At 35.1% G+C, this 18,546-nt stretch overlaps 1 protein-coding gene across 7 annotated transcripts in view; it reads left to right on the top strand.

Moving 5' to 3' along the window:
• FSIP1 (fibrous sheath interacting protein 1) overlaps positions 1–18,546 on the top strand; it is a 174,699-nt gene that overhangs the window by 6,247 nt on the left and 149,906 nt on the right. For 5 of the 7 annotated variants that reach the window (XM_045524383.2, XM_045524386.2, XM_010965126.3 and 2 more), the window contains exons 3-5: positions 6,305–6,488; positions 10,049–10,203; positions 11,504–11,597. In XM_045524383.2, coding sequence (XP_045380339.1) covers positions 6,305–6,488; positions 10,049–10,203; positions 11,504–11,597 — 433 coding nt within the window. The remainder of the gene's footprint in view (positions 1–6,304; positions 6,489–10,048; positions 10,204–11,503; positions 11,598–18,546) is intronic. The other 2 variants (XM_045524387.2, XM_045524388.2) reach the window with 1 other exon arrangement.

Here is an 18,546-nt window from a genome sequence, read left to right as displayed (position 1 = left end):
AGTAGATATATTACCTGGCCATGACTCCCTTTCTTTTCTTTAGTATTCTCTTTTTCTTTTCTTAAAGTAGCTAAACTTGATGTTTTTTGAAGAATCCATTTTTTTTTTCCTCTGAGATATGGGACCATTTATTTGTTTTAAGGTAATGGAAAACAAACATTTTGAAACTTATGGTGAAAAAAAATCTTTGCAAGTTTATGAATCTTTACTCACTTATTTGATTTATGGACTAGACTCTGCATCATGAAACTCTTGGAGTTTTTCTCCATCATGATTTAGTGCTGGAAATAGAAAGTATTCTAGGCATTTTCAGCAGAAAGGGATGGAATGCAAGAAATTCAGTTCCTCAAACTCAGTGGAAAGCCAGGATTTTTGGTTTCCAGGTCACACCACCATGGCTGAAATCCAGAGATCAGAAAGCTGCTGCTGTTGCTGCTTCTGACACTGCTGCCCGTCCTCAGAACCACAGAACTGGGGACTAGACATGCAGAGATGACTGCCTTTGGTATTTCTTGCCAATTTCCTATCAGGAGTTTAGGAAGATGACTTCTACCTCACTTCTGTGGTATAAATCTTGTGCAGATGAATCTAATTGGATGAAACTGATACACATCCAGAACCCTACCTACAAGCAACTTTGTAAAATACAGCTTCTGACTTAGCTCTCTGTTTTGTTGCATCTAATCTTGCATCATTACTATATTGTGTGTTTACTCTTGTAGCATTGTATAATAAGGCTTGGTATCTGGTAGGATCGTTTTCTTTTCCGGGATTATCTTAGCTATTCTTGACTTTTATCTCTTTTTATATTTTAGAACAGTTTTTTAAGTCCTGTGAAAAATACTGTCGGGGTTTTGATTGAAATTGCTTTGAATTTATAGATTAATTTGGAGAAGATTTCTGACTTTATGGTATTAAATCTTCCCATTTATTAACATTGAATCTCATTGACATTTTTGTTTCTAATTAAAACATTTTACGTATGACAAAATTCACTCTTTTTTGGTGTATAGTTCTAAGTTTGGCAAGTATTAGAGTGATACTATCACAATCAAGGCAGAGAACAGTTTCATCATCACCTCTCAAAAATTCCCTAGTGCTACCCCAATCTAAACAGTCACTGAACAGTCTCTCCTACTCTTAATCCCTGGAAACTCCTGATTTGTTCTCTGTGCATGTAGTTTTTCCTTTTCCAGAAGGTCATATGAATGGAATTAAAAAATATGTAGCTTTTGAATTGGGCTTTTGTCTATTGGCACAGTTCATTAGAAACTCATCTCCATGTTGTTGCATGTATCAATAGTTCATGCCTTTTTATTACTGAGTAGTATTCCCTTGTGTGGATATACCACAGTTTGCTTATTTATCCCTCAGTTGAAGAATGTTTGGATTGTTTGTAGGTTTTAGTGATTATGAATAAAGCTGCTATAAATATTTTCATGCTGAATTTTTGGACGGAAAATAGGTTTTTATTTTTCTAGGGTAAATACCTAATAGTAGGATTGCTGGGTTGTATGGTAAGTATATGTTTAGCTTAAGAAATGGTCAAACTTTTTTGTTTCCACCAGAAATTTATGAGAGTTCCAACTGCTTTGCATCCTCACTAGCAGCTGGTATTGTCAGGGTTTTTAAAAAGCCATTCTAATAGGTTTATAGTAGTAGCTCATTGTAGTTTTAACTAAAATTTCCCTGATGACTAATAGTGTTAAGTATATTTTTATGTGCTTATTTGTAATCCACATCTTTTCTGGAAACTGTATGTTCAGAATTTTTGCTGAACTTTAAAAATTGTGTTTGTTTACTTACTGTTGACTTTTGAGAGTTCTTTATATATTCTAGAATCTTTTGTCAGGTATATGATTTGTAAACATTTTCTCCCAGCCTGTAGCTTGACTTTTCATTCTTTTAACTGTCTTTTGAAGAGCAATTTAAAATTTTGTTAAGTGCAATTTATCAATTTTTTTTCTTTTAAGGATTGTGTTTTCTGGTTGTATCTAAGAACCTTTTGTCTAACCCAAGTTCCCAAAGATTTTTTTCTATGTTTTCCTTTGAAAGTTTTATAGTTTTATATTTTACATTTAGATACTTGTGGCCTCTTATTGCCAGTGAGAAGGCTTTTGTAAGCCCAATATTTATTCCAGTGTGGGTTGTGTAGTTCAGATATTTTTCCTCTGGTTGCTTTAATTTTTTTCTCTTTGTCTTTAGTGTCTACTGTTACTCACCTAAGTATGGATTTATTTAATTTATTTAATTGCTCCTTCTGGAGACTAGTACTTCTTCTTCAATCTAAGGATTTGTGTGTTTCTTTTTTTTTTTTTAAAACTTCTCAGCCGTTGTGTTTTCACAGGTTTCAAATATTGCCTGCTTTTTTTTTTTTTTTCTATTTTGTCATCCTGGAAGTGCAATTAAATGTCTGTCCAGACTTTCCCTTCTATCCTTCATGTCTCTAAAAAATTTTTCTTAAATTCATTTATTTCTCTGTTCTTCATGCTGGGGAATTTTCAATATATATTTTCTAATTTTTTAATTCTTTCGTATACTATGGCAAACCTACTTGTTAATCCATCCATTGAATTTTTAACCTTAATGATATATTTAAAATTTCTTGATTTCTTTTTGGTTTATTTTCCAATCTGTCTGTTCTTTACAGTATCTTGATCTTGTGTTTTTTTGATTCTTTTTTTTAATACCCTTTAAAATATTTATATGATTATCTTTATCAACTTCTTTTAATGTCTTAAGTTCCTTTGTTTATTATGGTCTTGCTTATTGTTGGTCATTTATTCATGGCTTTTGAACTTCTGGAATATAAGTTTTAATTTTGGGAATTGTATGGAGCCTGATTTAAAACTATGCCTTCCAGAGCAAGTTTCTGTTTGCTTCTACCAGATTCCTCAGAGATAACACTGACATGAATTTTTTTTTTTTTTTTTTGCTCAGTTTCATCTTTAAGCATTCCATAGCCCAGGAATAAAAGAAATTGGAATCCAAACCCACATGAAGCATGACCCCTGTGGTTGCACATTCTCAGGGAAGACTATTTCCCACTTGGAACCCAGACACATTTTGTACTTTCATCCTGTGATTTTGGATAGGTGTGCTTTTTGAGTCTACCCTCTCACCGAGGATGTGCCTTTTTGAGGGATCCAGCTTTATGAAGCAGGAGAGGGAAGGTTCCTTTCCCTGTTGTCTTGCATGGGTCCAAGGCCTAGTCTCCTATCTCTGCTTGGGTGGCAAAGCCCAAGCACATAGCTTTCTGAGGCCTGCACAATCTCATTTGCCTTCCTTGTCACTCCCACCCCCACCCACACTGAGCAGCTACTTTAAGGATTGAAAAGATTCCTGTTCCAGCTTTCAGTCTCCTTTTGGTTTCTGTTCACTGGTAGTCTCCCTAATGATCTTATGAGTTTAATTATGGATTTCTAAGTAGATGGGAGATTTCAGTTTATTCAGTTTTCCTTATAGCATAAACTGGAATCTCAAAATAATTTTAGATTCTTTAGTCCCAAGTATGGTGATGATAAGCCTAATCTCAGGAGTCATGGGTTCTAATTAGTCTCCGCTGACCACGTTTTATGTGATTTTGGGCAAATTTGACTCTCTGCTAGTTTCCTCATCTATTCAAAGGAGTAATAATACTATCCACCTTATAGGCATGTTTTGAGGATGAAATGAGGTAAAATATCTAAAGATTTTATAAGTGACTAGCACCTAGTAAGTATTTAATACATCTTAGCTATTTGGTCTGTCCTTCCTACGTTATTATTCACACCATTCAGCATAAAGTCTGGCATATAGTAAGTATTCACAAAATACATGTTCAACACATTCAAAAGGGTAGTTTTATGATTTCATGTAGGTAGGATAATATACAAAGACCTGACAACTTTTAGATTTGCATAGAATTAGTATTTCTATTTACATATTCCTGGGTGATGACTTTTTAATGCAACAACTTCACAATATTGACACATGTATTTTAATACATAGATTACTATTGCTGTCTTGAAAACATCAGCAATCATTTCAAGTCAGGTTTTATTTGAAGCTACTAAGCTGTAGTTCAAACTCTAGAATATTTATTAACCAACAGGGACTTTGATACTTATATCAAAAGCAAGCCTTCCTAAAGTTCTGATTTATGTTAATCAAGTTCATGGAAAATCAGTAAGGTTTGTCTTAGGTTGGGGAAGAAAGCCACGGATATCTTGCAGGTTGACTGCTACTTACAAATGATTCAGTGTCTATAAAACCTTATGCATTGTCTAAATAATAAATCGTGGAATTTTGATTAGTTTTATTGCTCATTTGTCTTTTATTAATTTCTTACCAAAAATTTATGTATGGCAGAAAGTAGAGTTTTAATGAAATTTCTATAGTAATGATATATTTCTTATGCTAAGAATTTTGGTTTGTTGTTGCTTCTGAATATTTTTCTTGAAAGAGCCAATAGTTGTAATTTGTGTAAAAATCTCATGGCTTTCAGGTAGGGATCTAATTGTGAGGAAGGGTTTTTATAGGGTATTTACTTTTCCTGGGATTGACTTGGAGGTATGAAGTGGGGGATGTGGAGCAAGGGAAAAGGGAGATTGAATGTGGCTTTGAGAATGAAGAAGAAAGAAAAATCATAGACTTGGGCCACAGGGTAGAAGATCAGGAGGGTTAGGAATAGGGAGGCCAGTCGACAATGGGATGGAGAAGATGGTTGATGCTGGTGGGGTCGGGAATTGTGGGTAAGACTGTGAAATGGGCAATGCTGGCCTTTTCTTCTCTAGTTTCATCTTTTTGCCTCATTGCTTCCTAGAATAAGAACATGCTAAGAGTTAGGGTCATATAGGATGATATATGTGAAAGATCTTTGTGTATCCTGAAGTGTGCTACCCAAGAATATTGCTAATATCTAGTTATGTTTCCCCTCTATAAAAACCCATTCTCAGCAAAAGGTAGGCTACGTTCATTTATGCCAGGATGTAAATTACTGACAGTGCTTGTGTGAACTCTCCCAGCAATTTCAGCATTTTCACAGACCTTTGTAGCCTCAAGGCTATTATGGAATTTTAGGCTCTATCTGGCCTTTGACAGAAGTTTGTTTTTGAACAGGGAGCCCTCATTAACACCTCCAAGATCACATAAAGTAGGCATTGTTTTGCTTGTTTGTAAATTGGGCCTCCCGTTAGTTTCATTCCCTACTCAATCTGTTTTCTTCTGTTAAATAAGGGTAGTAATGCCTATACCATAGGATCATTGTGAGGAGTGAATGGGGCAGTGTGTGTAAAGTACTTAGCACAGGACCTGGCCAACAGTAATTCCTCAGTAAATGTTGGCTATGATTTTTATACCGCTGACTCAGCTTAGTTCTGCTGGGGCTAATGTCCTAGCTGAGGTGAACAGAGATGCTCATGCAGTCCTGTATCCCTGGAAGTTTAATTCTCAGTACCATTTACAGTCTGTCCTGGAGATTCACAAGGGGGCACAGACTAGAGGGGTTGAGTGTTAACCACAGTGGTGCAGAGTGAGCATAAAAGCCACCAAGGGCTGAACCCTGAAGGGCTGGAGCAGACAGTCCCTACGTTGGAGGGGAAAGGCACACCTCTCAGAAGTGGCTGACCCACTCTCCCTGAGGTTCTCCCTCTCCTGTGGGCTGTTTTCCCTTCTGCTGTGATCCTCAGTGCCAGGCACAGCCATCAGGGCCCTAGGATCCCGGTTTTTTCCTGGTGCAGCTGTGGATGTCTGTTCTTGTCTTCTCTCAGGAAAACACAGCTGCACCAACTGGTGGCTTCAAAATGAACTTTGCTAAAAATGGAAAGAGAAATCGAAATAAAATAGAAAAACTGTGACAAGCATAAAAATTATTCACCAGATAACATGGTTCTGATTTGAAGAACTCCATGAGAAGCAAATCTCAGTTCAGACTGTTCTCTTGGCAGCTGTTCAGTAGCTGCACGGGGCTAGTGGCTATCGTTTTGGACAACCCCACTCTAGCCCTTGACTCTTCATCCTTGTGTCAGCTCAGGGAGCAGGGACTATTCACGCCTTATCCTCAGAGCCGTTCTCTTTGGGACTGATTCCTGACCCTTCTCTGTTATTGCTAGAAATTGCTGGGGAGTGGTGCATATTACATTGTTGACAAATGTTAAATTTAATGTGTGTTTAAATTACATTTAGGTAAGTGTTACATTTCTAGAATAATTTAATGTTGCTGTATGTATGTATGTCCTCACATATACTCACATTAGTGTTAAAATAGTCTAGAAGTTTTTAACAAATACATTATTTTTAAAAACTCTTTGGAAATAATTTTTAGGTTGGTACTGCAGTCAATTTGAACTCTGGTAAACAGAGCCACTCAGAAAGCAATAATACAGAGGAAAATAGAAACAGTAATGATGATAAAGGGGAAGACTACTCTGAGAAAATACAGTTGGCTGAAGAGGGGTCAGATGAAGATCTGAACTTGGTTCAACATCAGATAATCCCTGAATGTTCAGGTAGGATAATCACTTGGTGATTGGCTGATGATAATTATAGATACCCTAATTAAAATATTAGAACTACATATGTTTTTTATCAGCTAAGTAGAAATAATAATTAAAAAAAGAGACATGCTTTTTGTGAGCAAGCAAATTATCGCTTTTTTATAAGACTATTGAGTTCTTAAATACACTTAGTATTTTAAAATAATAATAATATAATATAGAAAAATAATAAAATATGTCATTTAGTAAAATGTTTTTGTAGTCATTTTAGATTAATCCAGTAGGAAGTATTTCTGCACTTTATGACATGATTTTTTTTGATCTTTTTGATGATTAAAATTACATAATAAAATATATTCTGTAATTTATAAATACCTTTTTAAGGGATAATCTCATTTGATCTTACTAACTTTTATTTTATTTTTTAGAAATTAAAAAACTTTTTATTTTTAATTTTTTTAAATGAAAGTACTGGGGATTGAACCCAGGAATTCATGCATGCTAAGCATGCACTCTACCACTGAGATATACCCCACCAATCTTAATAACTTTTGGATTTTAAGAGACTCCCTTTTTTCATGGTTATTAAATTAATACCAGTCCGAGTGAATCAGAACAGCAGTTCTCAAAACATGGACTGCAGAGCCCTGGGTGGGGCGGGGAGTCTCTGAGAGCCTTTCAGGAGCTCTGCAAAGTAAAAACTACTTTCATTGTAACACTGATAGATCAGTAATGTAATTCATTATAATACTGAAATAATGCTATTTGCCTTTTTGCCCATTGAATGGACAGTTTCACTGATGGTACAAAAGCACTGGTGGGTCAAATTGCTGGTGGTTTAGTGTGAATCAAGGCAATGACATGAAATTGTTCTAGTAGTCATTGTCTCCTTCATGACCAGGCACGGGCAGAGAAAAGAAATAGCCAGTGTCACTTAAGAGTGTCCTTGATGGAGCAGTAAAAATTTTAATTTCTATTTCTTCTTGACCTTTGAGTACACATCTTTTTACTATCCTGTGTGTTAAAATGGGAACTACATATAAAACAGTTCTATTGGATACCAGAATGTGAAGATTGTGTTGAGGAAAAGTATTCATGTGATAGTTGAAGCTGAGAGCTCAATTGGCCACTTTTTAATGGGACATCATATTAACTTGAAAGAATGACTGGTGGACAAACTGTTATTGTTCAGACTTAGGTATTTGGCAGACATTTTTAAAAAATGAAATGGGCCTATTACTTAAAGGAAAACAACTGACAGTATTTTTTGTTGGTGGTAAAATTTGATCTTTCAAGTGAAAAATTAGAATCTTGGAAAACTTGTGTATGTCACCATGAGCTTCCCAGTACTTCGACTTTTCCAATGAAAATTGGTGGCAATATTAACAAATGTCTTTTTTTGATATTGTGTATTGAAATGTGTTAATATGTTGAAGGTCTGCATGATTCTGCAAACCACTATTTTCCAAATGGCCAATGCAGGGTAAAAGATCCATTGAACATGAACAATAGATCCATGGATTTTAATGGAGCAAAAACAAAAAGCTCACTGATAGGGTTACAGATTTCATATTACAACTAACCTTTAAGAAACTAGCCCTTGTCCAGTTTTGACATAATATCAAAGAAGAATAACTGCAATTATCTGAAAAGGCTATTAAATTTCTCCTCCCCTTTCCAACTACATGTCTGTGTGAGACCAAATTTTCTTAAATACTTTTAACTGAAACAACAGATTACAATGGATTGACTATAGAAGCAGATGTGAGAATCTAGCTGTCTTCTATTAATCCAGATATTAAAAATTTAAAGCTTTGCCATTCTTCCCAATGATTATTTTGGAAAATATAGTTGTTTGTCATAAAATGTTATATTTATGTTAACATAAAATTAGTAATAACATTTATTATTTAAAAATGAATACATATATACAATATTTTTCAGTTTTGATTTCTAATATGGTAATTGTTAATAGGTATAACTCATAGACAAAAGCTACTTTGGGTTCTCAGTAATTTCTGAAGCTGTAAAGTGAAGTTGAGATCCTAAACTTTGAGAAGTATTGATTTAGATTTATGTTTGGGATGGGACCAGCTCTCAGGCCAGGTGACTCAGGATTAGTTATCAGGAAACAGTTTACTAGAGTTGAAATTAGCTGTTGGCCCCATTTACATTGTATTTGTTTCTGCTGTTTCAGTACTGCATAAGTTACTTCAAAATGCCTGCTGTGTAGACTCCGTATGTATGCAGAGCCTGAGAATGGTAGGGTTGGCAGTTGGGAATTAGAACTAGAGGCTGTTGCATTCCAAGTACGTGTGCAGTAAGATTTGTAGAGCCTCCTGATTGGTAAGATCATTATTCTTTTTGGTTGTTTGTTCCTCTAAAAATATCTCATTTTCCTTAAAAAGGAAGTGATATCTTTTAAGGAAACATCGCTGGATTGTTTGGATCTTCAAAAGTTGTAAAATTTGGCTTTCCTTAGCATGATATGTCGTTTCTAATGATTTAGTTTGGGTGGCTAAGACTTTAGAACCTGAACATTTATGCTCATTGCCAAATTATCACCTTTCATCTGACTTCACAGAAGAATTGTCTCCTGGTGGTGAAGAGCTTTGGCTCTGGAGTCAGATTTGGGTGGAAACTGACTCTGCCATTTACTAGATACAAGATGATTTATCTTGGACATGTATGTAACTCAGTTACAAATTAGCCTCAGTTTACTAATTTGTGAAATAGGATGATAATTATGCCATCTTGCTGGTTTATGGTGAGGGTTAAATGAGATAATGCATATAAATAAAGCATTTAAGACTGTGCCTATCAGGTAACTATAAATGTTAGCTGCTATTATTAACATTATCATTAATCATAATGATAATTATAATTATTAATATCATTAATCATAATTATAAGTTAAAACTTGAATGATGGAAGTTCTAAAGAGTTCTAATGTCAAATAAGTTACCAACATTTATCCACAACTCAAGATCCTTTTTATGTACTTCAAGGAAATAGGACAAATGGGAGGGACATAGATTAAAGTCTGTTTTTGGTGTACTTTTTAGAATTTGTTTCTAACATGTTGGAATCACTCTGTGTCTCTTAATGACATGCTACATTTTGCTGTAGCTATTTGTGTACATGACTTCTCTTTCAGCTAGTCTGAAGCCACTTTAGGATAGGGTCTTTGTCTTACTCCTTATTTTTAGTTATGAATATAGAAGCTATAGCAGAATGAAGGAGAAAGAATTTGGGACTTAGATTCATATGAGACCCTCTTCTGAATTCAGTGCTGTTTGAATTTATTAGCTATTTGAAAGGACCCCATTATCTCAATAGTAAAATAGAGATAAATGTGTATTTCACATTGTTGTTAGATAATTTTATGAACAATTATATGTGAAAACACCTTGTAAATCAAGATATGTGACACCAATGCTAGTTATTACCATCAGCCATAAACATTTGTTGAATGAAAGAACAAATAGTAAAAACAAAACAGAAAGAGAAAAAGCTTTAAGACTTTACTAAACTTCAAGCTCATTCCTTCTATATCATTCAACATAATATAGATGAATCTGAATTAAAAGAATTAGATTCTCAACTTCAAGATGCTATTCAGAAGATGAAGAGGCTTGATAAGATATTGGTGAAGAGACAATGTAGAGAAAAAGAAATTAAGAAGCGAGGTCTAGAATTGAGAATAAAGCTGTGGGAAGAACTGAAGGTAAGAATTGGAAAACCGTATGCTGACATGTAAGAAACAACTTCCTCCGAGATGAGTAAGAAAAGGGTGGACTCTGGTAGTGTTAATGTGGTGGGGGAGTGGTGAGGGAGGTGGATTTCTGGAGCTGGAGAAGGTGACTTTGCAGCATTCCAGATTCCAGGCGCTGCACTTGTGTGCTCACTCCCCATGGACAGCGGACAGCACAGTAGGCTTCTCTCACCTGTGTCTGGCTGAGGCTTCTCTATCTTTGGAATAGAAAGGGATGTGGTACCTACTTTCTATCAAGTAGGTTTGTCTGCTTTTTCTTCAGCAAGCTTCCAGTTTGGAGAAAAATACACAAATACACAAAAATTTCACCCCCTGGTTACCATTATTATTTGCATAAACTTTTGTGACAAACAAGCAGGGAGTTGACTGTTTCTCATGCTGGTCAAGACCTCTTTGGGAAGCTGTGAAGTGCTTGTGGTTTGTGACTATGCTCTGTTTACTTCTATCTTAATGAATTTCTAGTGCTCGATTAACTTCCCTTGGCCTCCTTGGACCTTTTGTTCTCTGTAGTATTGAGGGGTGGAAGTTGACCAGGTGTTGGTACTGACTTCATGTATAGCGATTAGCTTGTATTTGAACTTTGCCCCTCAAAGGAGAGCACTTTTAAGGTAAGAAACATTGTAATAACAGATTTATTGCTTTTGATAAATCCCTCCTTGATTAACTGACTGACTTCTGAAGAAATTTCCTGGACGATGAGATGAATTAATAATGAGATAATTAAGAATACATTTTTACAAGGTTCCCTGGATGGCCAGGTGGAAAAAAGGAATATATAAAGTACAGTGCTTTAAGCTAGAGAAGTAATTTGTGTGAATTTTTTAGCAGAAAAAGTTAGCCTATCACTTATTTCTATTGAATCTCAAAGCAAATTTTAACTGGGTTGGAAATATGAATTATAACTGTAATCATGATAAAATATAGCATCAATTTTGAAATGTCTGAAATTGTAATTTGATGATGTACCTTTAGGTTACTCATTAGTTATAGAAACATTTAACAGAAACTTAAGATACTTTAAGCAGGGTAGTCATATAATGATAAACATATTTCAGCTCTATCTGGGAATATTCATTGATAGAATTTTGAGGGAACAGGAAACATTAGCAGATTTCTTAATTAAAGGAATAAAAATAACCTGAGACTTCTCATTTATATGCACGTTTGGAAACCATGTTGGAATTTTCAAAAATATCAATAAGTATAGTTGCCTTCTTTTCCTATGTTTAAAATTTTACTTCTTTTTTATTAGTCTGCAAAAAATAATGAAGCTTTGCAAAGTAATGAGGAGATGGAAAATACAAAAAAATTTCTAGCTTTGACTGCTGCATCAGAAGAAACTGTTGGTGAGTAAAATTGATTCATCTTTTTTTTTTTTGTCTCAGAGTCATAGAATATTTGGGTTAAAGTAAAATTCCCAATTCAATTATTTTTTCTTTTTCTTTGAGTTTAACTCTTCTTTAGAGGAAATCATCACGTTAGGTAGGACTATTTGGAACTACCCAGAGCTTAGATATGTTTCAGAGTCTTCTAGGTGTCTGCTCAAAGGTGAGGGGGACAGGGCAGTGAAAAATTGGGAAATAGACGAAGTATGTCTTCGCCTTTCCTTCCTGTGCCTCTTAGATCCCTGTAGACACCCAGTTTATGCAAACAGTCCCCTGAATGCCTAAGATCATCCCACGAGGTGTCTCACTCAGGCCTCTACAACCTTTCATAAAAATCCATTACTGATTTGTCCTTCCCCTGCTCTCTCACAGTCTGGCTTTATGAGACCAGTCAATTAATTCTCCTCATGTGTTCCTACTTCTCCTTGTGTGGATATACAGTTGACCCTTGAACAACGTAGTGGTTAGGAGCACCGACCCCTGTACAATTGAAAATCCAAGCGAACCTGGGCAGTTCAAACTTATGTAGTTCAAGGGTCAGCTGTGTATTTGTGATTCTCCTCTTCCTCCTCCTTCTTTTCCTTCTTCCTTCTTCTTTTTCTTCTTCTGCAGAAGTACTATGGAATCATATAGCCTATTTTAACCTACTTATATACTGTTTTAGTGATTGGGAAGCAGTTGGTATTTTTTGGCAGGACACTTAAAACCCTTTCACCTACATCATGGAAATGGTCATATAGTACTGCTTGGGCATTAGGCTGGCTCCAAGCAGGGGCCTCTGATTTCTCTGAGAATCCTAGAATCCATTTGTCTTTTACAAAGTGAGTAACATTTTAGAATCCCAAGGACCCAATTCAGGCTACTACAACTTTTTAGCATGAGTTTTGATGTGGATGAGATTTCCTTCAGGTTGGTTTCTTTCCGAACCCAGCACTGAGAACTCAGAAACTACGTGGGCCTCTTTTTATGCAGAGAGACAATGATGCTGGCCAGTTCCCACCCATAGTGAGTTTGCTAATGATCCCCAACATTCATGTCCACCAGAAACCTCAGAATGTGACGTTATTTGGAAATAGGATCTTTGCAGATGTAATTAGTTAAGATAAGGTTATCCTGGAGTAGGGTGGGCCCTATATCCAATAACTCATGTCCTTATAAGAGGAGACACAGAGACACAATGATATAGGGGAGAAGACCACGTGACGCTAGAGGCAGAGATTGGAGTAATGTAGCTACAAGCCAGGTAACACCAAGGATTGCTGGGAGCCACCAGAAGCCAGGAAGAGGCAAGGAAGGATTCTTCCCTAGTGACTTCAGAGGGAGCATGGTTTTCCCAACACCTTTATTTCAGATGTCTAGATTCCAGAACTGTGGCAGAATAAACTTCTGTTATTTTCAGTCACCCAGTCTATAGTATTTTGTTACAGAAGCCCTAGAAAATTAATACACTGACTTCAGTGAAGTCACCAGAGGTATGAATGAAGGAGCAACCTTGCACATTTCATCCCTAGCGAGGATGGTGTAGAGAATAGCCAAGGCTCTGTGGGTGGCCCTCTTGGAGCTTCTCCAGACGTCCTCAGCCAAATGCAGCCACCCCAGCTGAGGCCCCATTCATAATGGAACAGAGATAAATTGTTTCTGCCATGCCCCTCAGCTGACTGACCCACAGAATCATAGGCATAGTAAAATAGTCATTGTTTTATGCCACTACATTTTTGTTTTTACTTTTTATTTAGAAATAATTTTAAACTTACAGAAAAGTTACAAAATAATACATAGAGTTCCTATACACTTTTCACCCAGCTTCCCCTAATGTTAGCATCCTGTATAACCACAGTCAAATGATCAAAGTTAAAAAATTAATATTGGTACAATATTATTCATTATTGGAATATCTTCTTCCAATTTCATCAGTTTTTCCTCCAATGTCCCTTTTATTTTCTAGTATCTGATCCAGGACCACATATTGCATTGAGTTGTCATGTCTCCTTAGTCTTCTCCAGTTTCTCGCAGTTCCTCAGTCTTTCCTTATCTTTCATGGTCTTGACACATTTGGAGAATATTGGTTGGTTATTTTGTAAAATATCCTTCAATTTCGGTTTGTATGATGTTTTCTCTCGATTAGATGATGGTTAAGCATTTTTGTCAAGAATACCCCAGAAGTTGCGTTTTCTCAGTTGATCACACTCAGGGTACCTAATGTTGATATATTTTATTACTGGTAATGTTAACCTCCAAAACTTGGTTGAGGTGGTGTCTGCCAGCTTTGTCCACTGCAAAGTTACTGTTTTCCTTTTGCAGTTAATAAATATCTTGGGGGAGATGCTTTAAGCCTATGCAAATATCCTGGTCCTCTCCAAACTTTCACTCACTAATATTAGCATCCATCAGTAAATTTTGCCTGCAGTAATTATTACTCTATGTCCCTAAATTTTGGGTGACTTTATGTAACAATAGGTAACTGGAGTGATTTTCATCAACATTATTTTCAGTGACTGTATATTAATTCACTATATGGTTGTACCATCATTTGCTTGACTAATACCCTGTTAAACATGTAGATTATTTCCTTTGTTTTCCAGTTTTTTTTTCCAATTATACACAATGCTGCAGTAACGTTATTAGGCAATTATTTCCTTATTACCTTTTGTGGTAGGCCAAAAAAATGCACCCCTCCCCCCAAGATATCCATGTCGAATCCCTAGAAGCTGTGAATGTTATCTTATTTAGAAAAAGGGTCTTTGCAGATATGACTAAGTTCAGGATCTTAAGATGAGGAGATAACCCTCGAATATGAAGGTGGGCCCTAAATGCCATCATAAATATTCTCATAAGAAGGAGGCAGAGGGAGTAGAGATACAGAGAAGAGAAAAGGTGATGTGAAGATGGAGGCAGAGTGGAGTGGTGTGGCCTCAAGCCAAGGAATGCTGGCACCACCAGAGACTGGAAGAGGCAGGGAACAGAATCTTTCCTAGAGCCCCTGGAGGGAGTGTGGCCCTACTGACACCTTGATTTCAGACTTCTGGCCTCCAGAACTGTGAGAGAATACATTTCTATTGTTTTAAGCAACCAAGTTTGCATTTATTTGTGACAACAGTTACAGGAACCTAATATACATCTTTAAATAAATTCCTCTAAGAGAAATTACTTAGTCAAAGAAATTGGACTTTAAATTTAAAGATTTTTATCCATGCTGATTTGCTGAAAGGTTATACCAATTTAGCTTCCCACTAACACTGTATCTGAGGCATTATTTTCCTATACCTGCTGCAACATTGGACTTTGTTTTAAAGCTTTGTTAATTGAAAATGGACTCATGGTAATTTGTATCTCTCTGATAATCAGGCAAGTTGAATATTTATTTTTTCATTTCACATTTTATGAACTACTTGTTCTTTTATAAAGTAAAATGTTCCTTTTTATTGATTTGAAGGATTCCTTGACATATTAAGGATACTAATTCTTTGTAAGAAGTATCAAAAATACTTTTTTCTAACTTATTTTTCTTTTGTTTTATGGTATTTCTTAACATTTGTATTAGTTAAACCAGTCATTTCTTTTATGTTATCGTTAATTGTTGCTCTGCTTACAAAAAGGCCTTTTCCACTTTCAGATTATATAAAAATGTACCTGTGGTTTCCTTTAGTACTGTTATTATTTTATGGAATAATTTAAAATGTCAATCTACTTTGAATTTGTTTTGGTGTCACATATGAGGTATACTATTTAGTTGTTTTTTTTTTTTTTTTCCAACTTGTTACTGGTTATTTGAAGACCTTTTATTGGGTAATCCATAGTTCCCACTTATTTGGAATGCTAATTTTATCATGCACTAATTGGATCTATTTTTCTAAGCTTTCAGTTCTTTTCCATTAATATTTCTATCTGCTGATATTAGTATTGTTTTATCATAGCTTTGTCATACCTTTTATTAGGACAGATATATTGTTGTCTTTTTCAGAAAGGTTTTTGGAATAACATGTTTTTCTTAAGCTTGTTTTTCTCTGTGAAAGTTGTTCAGCAATGACAACATTATTTAAGAAAAAAGACTGCAGAACACTTGAAACCTATAGCTTATAAAATGTGTTTTTACTAATTTAAATGTCTGAAGACTATTGTATGAAGATAATCTCTCTCAAAAAGTACAGCTTCTTATACTTTCTTTACTGTCTCTCAGTAATTGTACACCTTCCTAGAATTCAGACTACACTCCTTATTCTAATGAAAGAACATGGACAGTGTCAGGAATGTGATTCTGGATGTAATAGTATCTCAGCATCTGTATTTTAGAAAGGAGGAGCTAAACGCTTATTTCTCCAGTGAGGCATTTCTAAGAAGCCATACCTGCTTGTGGCTGACTCTAAAGCAAAGACTGTAAAACAGGCCACTCTGGACGGGGATTGATGGTGGCCCTTTGACATTAGCCTTTTCAGTCACAGAGTTTACTACTGAGTGAACTTTTGGCCCTGGAGGGCAAGACTTCTGTTCTCAGCTGGCTTTTCTTCACAAACAAATCCGAACTATCGAATACATTTAATTTTTTAATAATATTTAATTATCTGTATATTTTTTAAATTGAAGTATAGTCAGTTTACAATGTTGTGTCAATTTCTGGTGTACAGCATAATGTTTCAGTCATACCTATATATACAAATATTCCTTTCATATTCTTTTTCATTATGGGTTGCTATAAGATATTGAATCCAGTTCTGCATGCTATACAGTAGAAACTTGTTGTTTATCTGTTTTATATATAGTAATTAGTATCTGCAAATCTCGAACTTCCGATTTATCCCTTCTCACCCCCTTTCCCCTCTGGCAACAGTGAGACATGGAAACAACCTAAATAGTTGTCTATCGACGCATGACTGGATGAAGAAGTTGTGGTATATTTATACAATGGAATACCACTCAGCCATAAAAAAGAATAAAATAATGCCATTTGTAGCAACATGAATGGGACTGGAGATTGTCATTCTAAGTGAAGTAAGCCAGAAAGAGAAAGAAAAATGCCATATGATATCAGTTATATGTGGAATCTAAAAAAAATAAAACCAGAAATGAACTTATTTACGAAACAGAAACAGACTCACAGACACTGAAAACATTTAATTTTTAAAGCTCATGGCAGGTATAAACCTGTGGAACTCACAATTTTATCTCTGGAGTCCCATGACTACCGTAGGCCCTGTAGACATTTACAGTAATGTTAGATTACTACTAATGTCCTACATGGAAATTAGTTTGACTTCATGAGCTGAAAGCTGGAGTTATCAGAGGCTTGGAAGCAATGTTTAGAGAGAGTCATTGCTTTAAATATTGTCACAATGGGTTTCAGTTTTTAGATTCCTAATTCTTAGTTAGTTGTTATGTACTGGCAGTGTTTATTGTGCACAGAGCAAATAATATGTGAAAGTAGGGTGGGTGTAAAAGGAAATGGGAATCAAAGACACTGCTGGATAAACCCAGTGTCTGTTGCCCATAATTCTTGCTCTTGTCTGTCTCGTCTCTAGCTCACACTCGAGCAGTTCACTAGACTGAAGAGACAACATTATTGTATTCCTGGTTCTTCACTTTAATTAGGGTTTTTTTTTTTTTGATGATTGGTCTTTTATAGAAGGTGAATTCCTTAGTGAAATTTCTTGCTGGCTCTTTACGTCATAGACATGTATTCAGAAGTCACACATATCTGATTTTTAAAAATCTTAAAAACCTTAAGAGATTTACCATAGACTACATTATTAGCCTAATTATGCATTTTTCACATTTTACATAACATAATTATTACCTTATTCCAAAAGAGTTAACTTTGGGAATCTTCAGTTTATGAAATGTATTAATAGCATATATGAAAGATGTATAAAAGAATGAATAGAAATGTAAGAGTCCGATTTGACTCCATAGCACTGATTTTTGAAAGTCTTCTACTTCTATGATTACAACATGGCCGCATATCTAAAATGGTGTGAAATTGCTTATATCTGTTCCATTCTGAGATTTGTTTCTTTCCCAGGTTTTTCCCTGAACTTCGGCTACTCACTCCTCTTAATTAAAAATATAAAAATTAAAAAATTAGTTTGATCAAGCCTATGTATAGTCATAAATTTTAAAGTGAAATGTTCCCATAAGGCTTATTGTGAAAACAAATCTTTTGCTCTGTTTTCCTCCATGATCATTTTTTCTGCTACCAGGAAAGCGCAAAGCCTTTGTCAACTGTCCAGTAGGTGGCGGCATCTAGTTAAAATAGTACTTCAGAAGAGTTTCTTGAAGGATTTAGGGACAGAGTTATTTGGACTTGAACTTTATTTATTTATTGAGGGGAGAAGATTTTTTTTTTTAATTTGGTTTTTTAAATTAAAGTATAGTTGCTTTACAATATTAGTTTCAGTTGTACACCAAGGCAATTCAGTTATACATATACACACATATGTATTTATTTTTTCAGATTCTTTTCCATTATATGATATTACAAGAAATTGAATATAGTTCCCTGTGCTATATGGTAGGTTTATCTATTTTATATATAATAATGTGCCTGTTAATCCCATACTCCTCTAATTTATTCCTCCCTGCCCTTCCTCCTTTGTTAACATAGTTTGTTTGAACTTTAAACACACATTTACAAATGTACCAAACCCTATTTTCTACCATTCTTCTTCTTTTTTCCCTTTAAACAAAGGGAGAAATCTTAGGATGATTATTCTTCATCTCTCTCAGTTGTTTCTTTGACATCTACTTTTTTTTGTTTTTGTTTTTTCTTGTTTTTTTTTTTAAATTAAAAAATTTTAAAGTTTTTTTGTTGTTTTATTTTGTTTGTTTTGTTTTTCCATCACTTCTCACTTAGGAGTAACTTGAGGGACTTTGGGCCAGTGGCAGAATGGCAATTTCCAACCTATTTTCCATCACCCCA

Source organism: Camelus bactrianus, chromosome 6 (assembly GCF_048773025.1).
Source record: "Camelus bactrianus isolate YW-2024 breed Bactrian camel chromosome 6, ASM4877302v1, whole genome shotgun sequence".
NCBI classification, from domain to species: Eukaryota; Metazoa; Chordata; class Mammalia; order Artiodactyla; family Camelidae; genus Camelus; species Camelus bactrianus.
Note: the sequence above shows the minus strand (reverse complement) of the source record. Positions and strands in the feature narration are given on the sequence as shown.